The 12,218-nt window shown below is 34.1% G+C and overlaps 1 protein-coding gene across 2 annotated transcripts in view; it reads left to right on the top strand.

Moving 5' to 3' along the window:
• Positions 1-12,201, top strand: part of LOC106469675 (protein nubbin-like) — a 34,318-nt gene extending 22,117 nt beyond the window's left edge. For both annotated transcript variants that reach the window (XM_022398251.1, XM_022398252.1), the window contains 7 exons: positions 3,038-3,150; positions 4,481-4,723; positions 5,387-5,458; positions 6,780-6,953; positions 7,535-7,747; positions 9,472-9,592; positions 9,739-12,201. In XM_022398251.1, coding sequence (XP_022253959.1) covers positions 3,038-3,150; positions 4,481-4,723; positions 5,387-5,458; positions 6,780-6,953; positions 7,535-7,747; positions 9,472-9,592; positions 9,739-10,427 — 1,625 coding nt within the window. In that variant the 3' untranslated portion in view covers positions 10,428-12,201. The remainder of the gene's footprint in view (positions 1-3,037; positions 3,151-4,480; positions 4,724-5,386; positions 5,459-6,779; positions 6,954-7,534; positions 7,748-9,471; positions 9,593-9,738) is intronic.
• Positions 12,202-12,218: the final 17 nt, after the last annotated feature.

Raw genomic sequence — 12,218 nt, 5'->3', positions numbered from 1 at the left:
TTAAAAAACAAACAAAAAACTCTTTTTGTTAATCACGTAATGCAGACTTCTGAATGAACTCGAAATTGTATGTCAAAGTTTGGGACAATTTCTAATTACTCCACGATAAACAGTTGGATCTTTCTCTCGATTTTCAAAAATGGAGCTAGAAACAGCGAGGTGAATGTTTACTCAAACACTAGGAATATCTTGCTGTATTGATAATTAGGAGTTTCGCTTCTGTCGGGAACAATATCAGTACATCTCTTGTAAAAAAAAATGCGTCAGCCTATTTTCAGAGTGCGCGATATCTTACGTCTTAGTAGCTTAAAACAATAAATAACAGTGGATACAAATAGAAATCTTGTGCTCTTCTTCAAGCTTGGAAAACAACGAAAGTAAGTTTCGTTTCTCACAGTAATATTTAATAGCCTGGTATTTGAACACTCGAATCGCAATCTGCTTGTTACGGGTTCGAATCCCGTCACCAAATATACTCATCCCGTCGGCCTTGGGGAGGTTATAAGGTGACGGTTAATCCCACTATTCACTAGTAAAATAGTATCCTAAAAGATGGCGGAGGGTGATGTTGACTGTTTTTCCTCTAGTATATCGCTTCAAAATTAAAGGCAGATAGCCCTCGAATAACTCAACAGAGAAACAGTAATATTCAAACTTCGAGCTACAAATGGTTGATATTCAGAGGGCTTTTTGTTTTTGCCTGAGTTATTTGGTAGAAAGCATAACATGCCTCAAGCCGCAAGAAGAATATTCACTACTATATACCTGTATTAAACTCGTTGTCAACGCGTAGCGTTTAATACAACCTTTGTTTTTTTTAGGAATAACAGAATCCTCCCAGCAAGTCGAACTTGTTACTGCACGCGACGTCTGCCCCCGAGGTCAAGTTTAGAAGCCATCTTGTTGAAGAAGAACACAAAACTAATAAAAAAATCAATTTTGAGTAGAGTGCGTTTTGCACTTTCATTTAGGGTGATTGATCTGCTATTGACAAGGCATCAGATGTAAAAGATAAAAAAAAAAAAAGCGAGGCCGGGGTGTGTGTGTCATGATTTAATTTGCAGCTGCATTTCAGGATACGTTAGAAGAACGTGCGTATTGCTTGAAATGTTTTTCTTTTTCGGTGATGGAAATGGTTCATACCTTTTCATTCGGTCAGTTCTTTCAACCACCTCACCAAGAATCTGGACATCTTCACTATTCCTTATGCATAAAAATCGACTGGTGTCAGTCGTCCGTGAAGAAGTCGTTGCAGCACAGTGTGTGTGAATAAATGACATGCCCATCTGTTTGGTCCATTGATTTGTTGCACGCCTAGAATTATGGGATTTTTTTTTCATATTATAGACTTTTTTTTCTTTAATGGAACAAGAGACTAACCCGCTGGGGAAAAAAAAAAAAAAGTACATTCGGCCAGAGGCGCCATTTCACATATCAGTAGGGGGGAAACTTTAATCAGGGTTGTTTTTGTTGTTGTTGTTTTACGTATAAAACATTAAACATTTTAGGTATATGTATTGTACCTCAAATTAAAATGTGATGATATTAAACAGGGGGGGGGGCTTTCTCTTGCCTCCCCTGCATTCTGTCATTTCCTCCCCCTATGGCGCCTCCTGCATCTTTTTTTCGGTATATTCGCTGCATTATTATTATTTTTTAGAAATGTTTATTGTATCTAAGATTATAGAACGGTATGTAACACGGGAAGACTTGCCCTGCCTCCACCCACATTACGCCTCCGTATCCATCTTTTTTTTTTGGTATATTTGCTGCATTATTATTATTTTTTAGAAATGTTTATTGTATCTAAGATTATAGAACGGTATGTAACACGGGAAGACTTGCCCTGCCTCCACCCACATTACGCCTCCGTATCCATCTTTTTTGACACATTTACTGAACTGTTTTTTTTTTCCTTTTTCAATGAATTAAAGTTTAACTGTGACATACTTGGGTGTTTTAGACGCGAGAATAAAGTAGTGTAACATGTATGCAGAAGTATTGATTCTCTTTTCGTAACTTTCTCATTGGTTAGGTAAATTTGGAGTGCCATATTTGAGAAAATCATAAGGTTTTAGTGTTTTTGATAAATAAGTTTCTTTCATAATGCAGTAACACATAGTCATATACATAAATCAAATTTAAGTTGACATATCTTCTTCGGAGATGTACCTTGAGGACGCCCACCTGTCGAAAACTTTGGGGTTTCATCGGTTTTAGATAAACAATCATACAGATTGTGGTGTCCTCTATCCTTGAATTTTGTAATTAAAGAGGACCTCCTTTTTTTTTTTTTTTTCCAGCGTCAAGTTATTTAAGTAGCCACATAAATTCATCTATAGAACAATATTTCATTATTTTTCAAAAAATACTTGGACTTTTGTTTTGATTTGTTCAATTCTTAAGTATTAATATATCTGTGAAAATTACTTATATATATTAAAGACAATTTATTTGTACAGAATACTTCCTTATTTTAAATTCAAAAATACAAAACCCTAACATTCCAGCACTTATGAAAGGTGGACCTTTCTTCATCAGGTGAATCTTTCAGGTTATAGGGTTTTATATTTTCATTTTAATATGATTTTTGGAATTTACATGGTTTCGTAACATCCTTACTGAAATTATAATTCTTAAAGGCAGTAAAAAGTATACCTGCTTCAACATTAACTCATGTAAAGATAAATAAATTTAAATTTCTCTTGCTATGTAGGGTAATAGATAAGTTCATCACTATCTATATTGTTTTAGTAATTTGCTCTTTACTTCAAGATATGTACAAGGTTGTAATTAAAGAAATATATGTATTTTAATTTTTTTCTCTACTGTAATAAGCTAACAAAACGTTTTAGAACAGGCATGCTACAAATCATTCTAATGTTCCCTACTGTAATAAGCTAACAAAACGTTTTAGAACAGTCACGCTACAAATCATTTTCTAACGTTCCCTACTGTAATAAGCTAACAAAACGTTTTAGAACAGTCACGCTACAAATTATTCTAATGTTCCCTTATATTTATTTTTTTCTGTCAGACCCAGGAATGAATGGGGACCTATCGAATGACACCCAGGACAGTACCACTAGTCACTATTCTGGAGATTTACTTCAAGATGAAGATAGTGACTCGGAGAAAGCACTCAATCTTGTAAGTTGTCTTGTAATGGTTTAGATTTCTTGAACAGCAACGTTTATGCCACTGAGCTTTTTTGGGGTGGGGTGAGGGTTAAAAGCTATATTACTACTAAATGAATCTTATTTGTAAAATAAGTTTCTTGTTATTGTATATACAGATGGTGCTGTACCTGTTTTACACATACAATGCCATTACCAGCATGTCTATTATGCATCATCAAACAATCTAATTAAACAATAGCATATCGGTTTATTGACACTCAGTTGTATGTTCTAAGAACACTACTGGATGATCCAGTGGAAATAAAGACACTCCTCTAAATATAACCAGGTCACTAGATTCGCTTCTTGGGCATGGTGGAGACCTCTTTTTTCCTGCCCTTGGAAACCGATGGTCATAGGTGGTGAGTGAATCTTTTGTTTTGGTAGGCTATTCTGCTATGTGTGAGGAGTTACACAATTGTCTGTTATGTGTGAGGAGTTGCACAATTGTCTGTTATGTGTGAGGAGTTGCACAATTGGGAGGAATCAATTCATGCCCCCAGATGAATAAACTCTCCTCATTACTCGCATTCACCTGCTTTCGATCTCTCTCTCTCTCTCCACATATACTGTATGATATTTTTTAGTTGGTGAGACAAATGCCCTAGAAGGTACAGTTTATTTGGGGAGGCTAAGCCTTCCCAAGCTTCTTATATGCACTGCCTCTGCTGATGATATTATTGGAATGTGTTTCTCTCTGTAAGACAGAACACAACTGTGTGGAATCATTACCGGGTGCTGTAATCTCCAGACTTAATGCCATCGAGCGTGGAGTTATGGTGTCATTTCAGTTCATTGGTCAACCACAGGTGCTGATCTTGAGGATTATATTACAGAAGAGTTTAAAATATGAAATTATAAAATGATTACAATCATTTGTATACACCACATTTTCCAAAATGCTATATCTTATTTCAGGAAGGTATCAAACCACTCACAATAGAGTGAAACCATATAGCTTAGTTAAATCGTTTTCAATTAGCATACTTTTCTCAACAAAAGAATTCCTGATTCGTTAATAAGCAATTATTAGTTTATTTTGTGGAAATATATTCTGTAGGACAGACAAAGCATTGTACGAGAATTTTAAATAGCAAATAAAAAAATCCTGCACTAAAGAAAGAGCAACGTTTAATATACTTTATAATGAATATATAGCAAAAGCACTTTTAAAAGTGTTGAGCTAAACTGTTTTACTCACATAGCTGTGTATGTCTTTGTATAGCATAATGTTAAAATTGTAAATAGCACATTCTGTGACCGGTTCAATACTAGATCTTACCTTTGGCTCTTTCATTCAGGCCATGGATGACGATGAACCAATTGATGCCACTATCCACTCAAGCCAAGCCAGTAAAAACTATATGTTGTCCAATAGCCAGACTTTCACAACCTCAATGTCTACTCCTCAAGCTACCTCTCAACTGTCCAGAGAAACACCATCTACTACAGCCACCCTCTCTACAACTTCAGTGGTGACAACCACAACAGCAGCGGCTTTGGCAGCTGCTGCAGCAGCTGCAGGACAGCTGTCCTTAAACCAGGTAATAATACATAATGGATGTTCAACAAACATCTTTAAACAAAATACAAATCTAACTGCTAACAATGTACAGAGCAATTTAAACATTTGTCTGTAAACCTGGTAATAGTGTATACAGTAAGTCCAATTTATGCCTGTAAACCTTGTAATAGTGTACACAGCAAGTCCAGTTGATGCCTGTAAACCTGGTAATAGTGTATACAGTAAGTCCAACAGCTGTCTGCAAACAAGGTCATAGTGTATACAGTAAGTCCAATTTATGCCTGTAAACCTTGTAATAGTGTATACAGTAAGTCCAATTTATGCCTGTAAACCTGGTAATAGTGTATACAGTAAGTCCAATTTATGCCTGTAAACCTGGTAATAGTGTATACAGTAAGTCCAACAGCTGTCTGCAAACAAGGTCATAGTGTATACAGTAAGTGAAAAACTGTCTGTGTAGCAGCGAATAATGTATATGTATATAGTAACTACATCTAATATTGGACGATAAAATTAAATAAAAATAATATATGAATAACTTCTTTCATATGAGAAATTAAATGTAGGAATCACTGATACTGTTTTCGTACACCATGTTAAAAGGTGACAGTATGTTCATCCACACCAGATTTATAATGTTCTAGCTGGAATTTAATTTGTTAACATTTCTTTCTTTGTCTAGTTAATGGTTTCCCCAACACAACAGTCTATGTTAATGCAGGCAGGCCTGGCACAACAGTTTCAACTGGGAAAAGTCAGTTAAGTTCATGTGATAAATTTTACTCTGGTACACTTACATTTAACTTGTGTTATTTTGTTTATTCGTGAACCCTACTTAGTGTTTTCGATTCACACAAGTTGAATATTAAATAAATTGAGATACATTCAAACTTGAGTGAAGAGCCAGTGATAGACAATTAAATCTTAGTGTCAATGCTTAATGATTTGTAAAACTGATGTTTGGAGACAGAAAATAAAGTGTATCGACATTAGCATATTGCTTGTAACTTAAAGTTGCTGTTATATGAAGATTTTTTTTTATCAACATAAGGATTAAAATTAAATTAGTATTAATTTTTCAGTCAGAATAGCAATAAAAAATACACCCCCCATCAACTTTTATCATTGTTAACATGATGCAATGTTTTGTATATTAGGACAAAATAATTAACATTTAATTATTTATGGTTATTCAGATTATAATAATAATTACTGTTTTCTAAGATTATTGTTCTTTTCCAGTGCCATTGTATTCAGTTTATTTCTCTGATGCAGATCTCGGTCTCAGAAGTTTAGATTATTTTTGAATATGTCTAATATAGATCTCAGTGACATCAGGCTTAGTTTATCTCTACATTTAGAATATTCATTTCAGTAATATTATGTTTATTTTATATTCACACATGTCTAAGAAAGATCTCAATGACATCAGGCTTAGTTTATCTGTACATTAAGAATATTCATTTCAATAACATTATGTTTATTTTATATTCACACATGTCTAAGATAGATCTCAGTGACATCAGGCTTAGTTTATCTCTACATTTAGAATATTCATTTCAGTAACATTATGTTCATTTTATATTCACACATGTCTAAGATAGATCTCAGTGACATCAGGCTTAGTTTATCTGTACATTTAGAATATTCATTTCAGTAATATTATGTTTATTTTACGTTTACACATGTCTAAGATAGATCTCAGTGACATCAGGCTTAGTTTATCTCTACATTTAGAATATTCATTTCAATAACGTTATGTTTATTTTATATTCACACATGTCTAAGATAGATCTCAGTGACATCAGGCTTAGTTTATCTCTACATTTAGAATGTTCATTTCAGTAATATTATGTTTGTTTCATGTTTACACATGTCTAAGAAAGATCTCAATGACATCAGGCTTAGTTTATCTGTACATTTAGAATGTTCATTTCAGTAATATTATGTTTGTTTTACGTTTACACATGTCTAAGATAGATCTCAGTGACATCAGGTTTAGTTTATCTGTACAGTTAGAATGTTCATATCAGTGACATTGTGTTTACTTTATATTCACAAAATGTCTAATATAGATTCCAGTAACATCGGGCTTGACTGGTTTACAACTTAGTCCTCAAGATATTCAACATTTGCAACAGCAGCTTCAGCAACACCAACAGAGTCTACAGAACATGGGTCAGTTTGTATTCCTCCAACCCAGTCAGCTATCAGCCAGCATGCAAGCTCAGTTCTTCCTTCAAAACCAGGCATGCAACAATTATTTATACAGTAATTTGTGCATAAAATGTATTTTATGTCTTTCATACTAAAATATCAATAACGGACATTTTAAAGTGAATATACAATACAATATTTTGCATCGAGAAGCCAAAAACTATTCTTTGTGAGAAAAATAAAAAATTTTTTATCATTATCACATGGTTTAATGTAGATTTTTTTTATCCAACTGAACATTGCTTTTTGTTTGCTGAAAAATTTAAGTACTTAGCATTTTTAAAAGCAAAAGTCCTAAATTTGATATATTATCTAGAAGTGTTACTCTCTTACTAAAAATGGCCTATTTTATTATCTAGTTGAGTACAATTAAAATTAATGTTGTACTTCAAATTAGTTATGAAGAGTAATAACCAGTCAAATTTTTTAAATATATGAAGTTTCAAGTTTCTCTGTATGTAACCTTTTATGAAAAATCTAAAATTTTGGATATGCTGGTAATGAAAAACCTCAATAGATTGTAAAGGATTCACATAGTTTTTAAAACATGCATTTGCTTTCTTTTAAAAGTAGCTTGTCGACAATACTGATGTTTTATATTTTGTTAACGCAGGGACTTTTAATGCAGCAGTCTCTTCAGAACCTCCAACTTCAAGCAAGTCAAGCTACTGTCTCTCTTCCTCAAAGTGTGTTAACTCCACAGGTAGCAGCAGCCGCTGCTGCAGCTCAACAACACTTGCAGCAACTACAACAACAATCGCAATCCTCTCAGACACCTCAACAACAACCCCAAGTTGTTCCTTCTCATTCTTCACCCCAACCTAAGGTTAGTGCTATAAGTTGTTTCCTTAGAACCTCATTAAAACGTTTCTTGTTTTGGTTTACCAATGTATGCTTTCATGTAATTAAAATGCATGGCATCAGTAGCACAGCAAAGGTCTGGAAGGCCTTGCAGAAAGAATTTGAGCCCTAACTCTTCTCCATTTTACAGTTACGTACATGTAATGATTTCCTTTCCTTTTATTTCCTGTGATCTAACACCAAAATATATTTTTTAACAATAAATTATTAACAACACAGATCAATGAAAGTTTGACAGTTGGAGGTACACACCTCTTTTCTAATACTTTGTATTGCATCATGAGGGCTATTCTTAATTTGTAACGTAAAATTGCTAAATCTTCAGTTTTAATTTCATAATGTGTAAATTAATAATGAAAAATAATAATAACTCAATCTAGTTTTCATTTTCACATTCAATATTATACTTTCAACTCTTATCTTCGAACTTGACTTGTATTACAATGTTTCTCTTTTGTAGTACTGTATACAACACTGTTTGCCACTATTGTTCTAATGACGGATGATGTATTTTTATTTTGTAAACAAGTTCTTTCCATGTGTTCACTCTGATACTTATAGAAATTTATTATTAAATTTTAATTAGCCTGAACACTGCTCTGAAAGAAGAGTTGAAAGCTCAATTAATATATATTTAATGTGGAGATTAAAACCCAATTGAATTTTGTTTTTCGTTTATTGTCAAACCTAATATTATGATATTCCTTTCCCTTTACTATGAACAACTTGTATAATTTGTGATAAGCCCATTGTACCACAGAACATCCAGGCTCTGAGATAGTTACCCCCGTATTCCTACACCACTGTAGATGATCTGTTAAGGTCACTGATCACGATATCACAGTATTGCCTGTTACTTTATCGCATGTACTTGTTTCAAACAGTGTATGTATAGTTTTAACAACTAGCAGAAATGTCACCCTTAGAGCGGCTGTTTGTGCTAGTATTACTAATCGTAGTATTCATACCTCATTGAAAAAAATTAGAAAAAAAGTGAACATTTTCTAAACAATGATTTTTAGGGGAAGTATTGCATGGGAAGAGCATTCCAGATTGTGCTGATATAAACTGTATTACAGTTTTCTAAGAACTCCATTTTTTAGTACTATATTTACAAATTATAACAATAAATATGTAATCAAACCCTCATGTACAGTCCTAGTGAAAGTTGTGTTCTTGTTGTGAGGAGAGTATTTTTACTTCAAATTGTGTTCTATTATAAAGAAATGGTTGTTGCACATTCTACAGTTATTTTTCTAATTGTCTGAATCTTGAATACCCAGAGTGTGAAAATGTTTTTATGGATTTTTGTTTGTGATGCGATTCAACAGATTAATAATGAAGGTGAAATGTTGTGATAATTAATTTAAAATACTAAACACCTTTCTGGATGTACTGTATTACTGATTAATAATGAAGGTGAAATGTTGTGATAATTAATTTAAGATATTAAACACATTTCTGGTTGTTCTGTATTACTGATTAATAATGAAGGTGAAATGTTGTGATATGTAAATTAAGATATTAAACACATTTCTGGTTGTTCTGTTTCACTGATTAATAATGGAATGGAGGGAGCACGTGTAGGGGTATTAATAAAGTGTGTTTTTTCTTATTGTAAAGCTATGGAACAATTGTTATTTCATTATAAGACATACTTAAAACTTTTGTTTTTGTTTCTGCTATTAGAACGTAACCGTTGCCCCCCTTGTTAAATCCAGACCTTCTGAACCCAGTCCCGAGGAAATAACAGACCTTGAGGAATTAGAGCAGTTCGCCAAGACCTTCAAGCAGAGGCGAATAAAACTGGGTGAGACAACAATAATTCTATCTTTTCTTGTGTTTACATTATTAAGCTACAAACAATAGTGTTAGTCGAGAGTAAAATTAAATGTTTTTTATATATTTTAACACATCTTTATGTAAGCAGCTAATGAAAACTTTCTGTACATGCAGGTTTCACCCAAGGTGATGTTGGTCTTGCTATGGGTAAGCTGTATGGAAATGACTTCAGTCAAACCACCATATCACGGTTTGAAGCGCTAAACCTTAGCTTCAAAAATATGTGTAAACTGAAACCACTTCTTCAGCGATGGTTAGAAGATGCTGATGCATCTCTTAGCAATCCAGCATCTCTCACCAGTGCTCACACTTGTCCAGATGCTGTTGGAAAGAGGAGAAAGAAGAGAACCAGTATTGAAACAAATATACGGGTGGCATTAGAAAAGGCCTTCAAACAGATGCCTAAGCCAACATCAGAGGAGATTACCATGCTTGCTGACTCCCTAGCTATGGAGAAGGAAGTAGTGCGTGTGTGGTTCTGTAACCGTCGCCAAAAGGAGAAGAGGATAAACCCACCAACTTCAATGATTGGTTCTTTTTCAAGCATGGCCTCTTCTGTAAGCCCTCCAATAGCTGTTTCTGCTGCTGCTGCATCACTTGGAGTAACAGCAGCAGTAACTTCCCAGAGTTCTTCCCACACTGTCACATCAACTGTATCATCCACGATTAGTGTTTTTCCTGCTCTAACGCCCATTAGTTCTGCTCAACCTGTTCCTTTAATTGCCATGACTCCTCCCAGTGCTCGAAATATGACGTTGATACGTCCAACTACCACAGTAGCATCTACAATCAAAACAGATTAGACAGAACCTATTACTTTAAATGAAAGTGACTATCTCGTAGATTGTTTGTAACTTCAAGTATGTTGAGAGCAGGCAGTTCTTTTCACAAGTATATGCCATACTATAGTTCCTAGGGTGAAGTTCATGGGAAAGAGCCTCACTGAGAAAGACTGTCCACATTATTGGATGTTAAACGGGTACATATAAATATATATATTTACATCTATCAAAGAAGAGGGGTAGTAGCCTCATTAGTAGTGGACACCAGTGAACAACAAGATACCTCGAATCAATTTTTAGATTAAACTACTTCAAAACTAAATACCTCAGTGTTACACTGTGCAAGTAATGTAAGAGACTTACCTGAATTCAGCTTTGACTCAGGGAACACGTTATTTTATCATTGCTTTCAACTGAAGCGGATGGTTTACCTCACAGCTAACAGTTTATATCTTATAAACATGTAGTTCTGAACCCAACAACTTGACTCACCTCCACAGTGCGTTTTGAGACATTATCTTTTTTTTTAACTGTTATTTTTTCAGCCACTTCACTAACAGAATCTTGGAAACCTTTAAGTTGGCCTGTACTCGCTTGGCGGAAAGACTCTTCATAAAAAAATCAGTGTTACTCCTTATACCTTGAAGTTATCATTTTTTACTTATTATTATTTTTCTTTAATTTTTTTTTCTTCCAAGTTTTATCACTAGAACAGCCTATCTACATTTTTAAAATCAGTGTATGTATTCAAACCTTGTATGATTGTGGTGTAATTTTCAAGTTCTTTTTTTTATATAAGCCATAAAAAACTTAGATTATTCTAAGCTTGAAGGAGTTAAGATTATAATGGTGGAATACATCTGTTATCAAGAGAGATTTTCCCTTTCATGAATTGTGTTGAGATATAAATAGCACATTGTTATATTGTTGTTTAGTTACAGCTTAATCAACATGGTATTCTTATCACTGTTTGTACATAAATCATTAGTGGGCCATGTGTTTTGAAGGGGGTCATAAATTCATAGGGAATGGTTTTTATATATACAAAAATTCTTTGTATCTATTATCACAGGCATTTAATGTTTACTTATCCTGTGGTCTAAATCATGTATCAGCCAATTGATATTCACCAGAGTTGTTTATTTTCTAAAGCTGTTCATTTCTGAAAGGTTAGTAGACCAAACAAGAGGGGTTGTAAGGCATATTTTTAGTTTAATGTACTAGTAAGTGTGCAGTACGAGTTTAATGTACTACTAAGTGTGCAGGACTAGTTTAATGTACTACTGAGTGTGTAGGGCTAGTTTAATGTACTACTGAGTGTGCAGGACCAGTTTAATGTACTACTGAGTGTGCAGGACTTGTTTAATGTACTACTGAGTGTGCAGGACCAGTTTAATGTACTACTGAGTGTGCAGGATGAGTTTAATGTACTACTAAGTGTGCAGGACTAGTTTAATGTACTACTGAGTGTGCAGGACTAGTTTAATGTACTACTGAATGTGCAGGACTTGTTTAATGTACTACTGAGTGTGCAGGACTAGTTTAATGTACTACTGAGTGTGCAGGACTTGTTTAATATACTACTGAGCATGCAGGACTAGTTTAATGTGCTACTGAGTGTGCAGGACTTGTTTAATGTACTACTGAGTGTGCATGACTAGTTTAATGTACTACTGAGTGTGCAGGACTTGTTTAATATACTACTGAGCGTGCAGGACTAGTTTAATGTACTACTGGGTGTGCAGGATGAGTTTAATATACTACTGAGTGTGCAGGACTAGTTTAATGGACTACTGGGTGTGCAGGATGAGT

This window comes from Limulus polyphemus, unplaced genomic scaffold, assembly GCF_000517525.1.
Source record: "Limulus polyphemus unplaced genomic scaffold, Limulus_polyphemus-2.1.2 Scaffold3607, whole genome shotgun sequence".
Lineage (NCBI taxonomy): Eukaryota > Metazoa > Arthropoda > Merostomata > Xiphosura > Limulidae > Limulus > Limulus polyphemus.
Note: the sequence above shows the minus strand (reverse complement) of the source record. Positions and strands in the feature narration are given on the sequence as shown.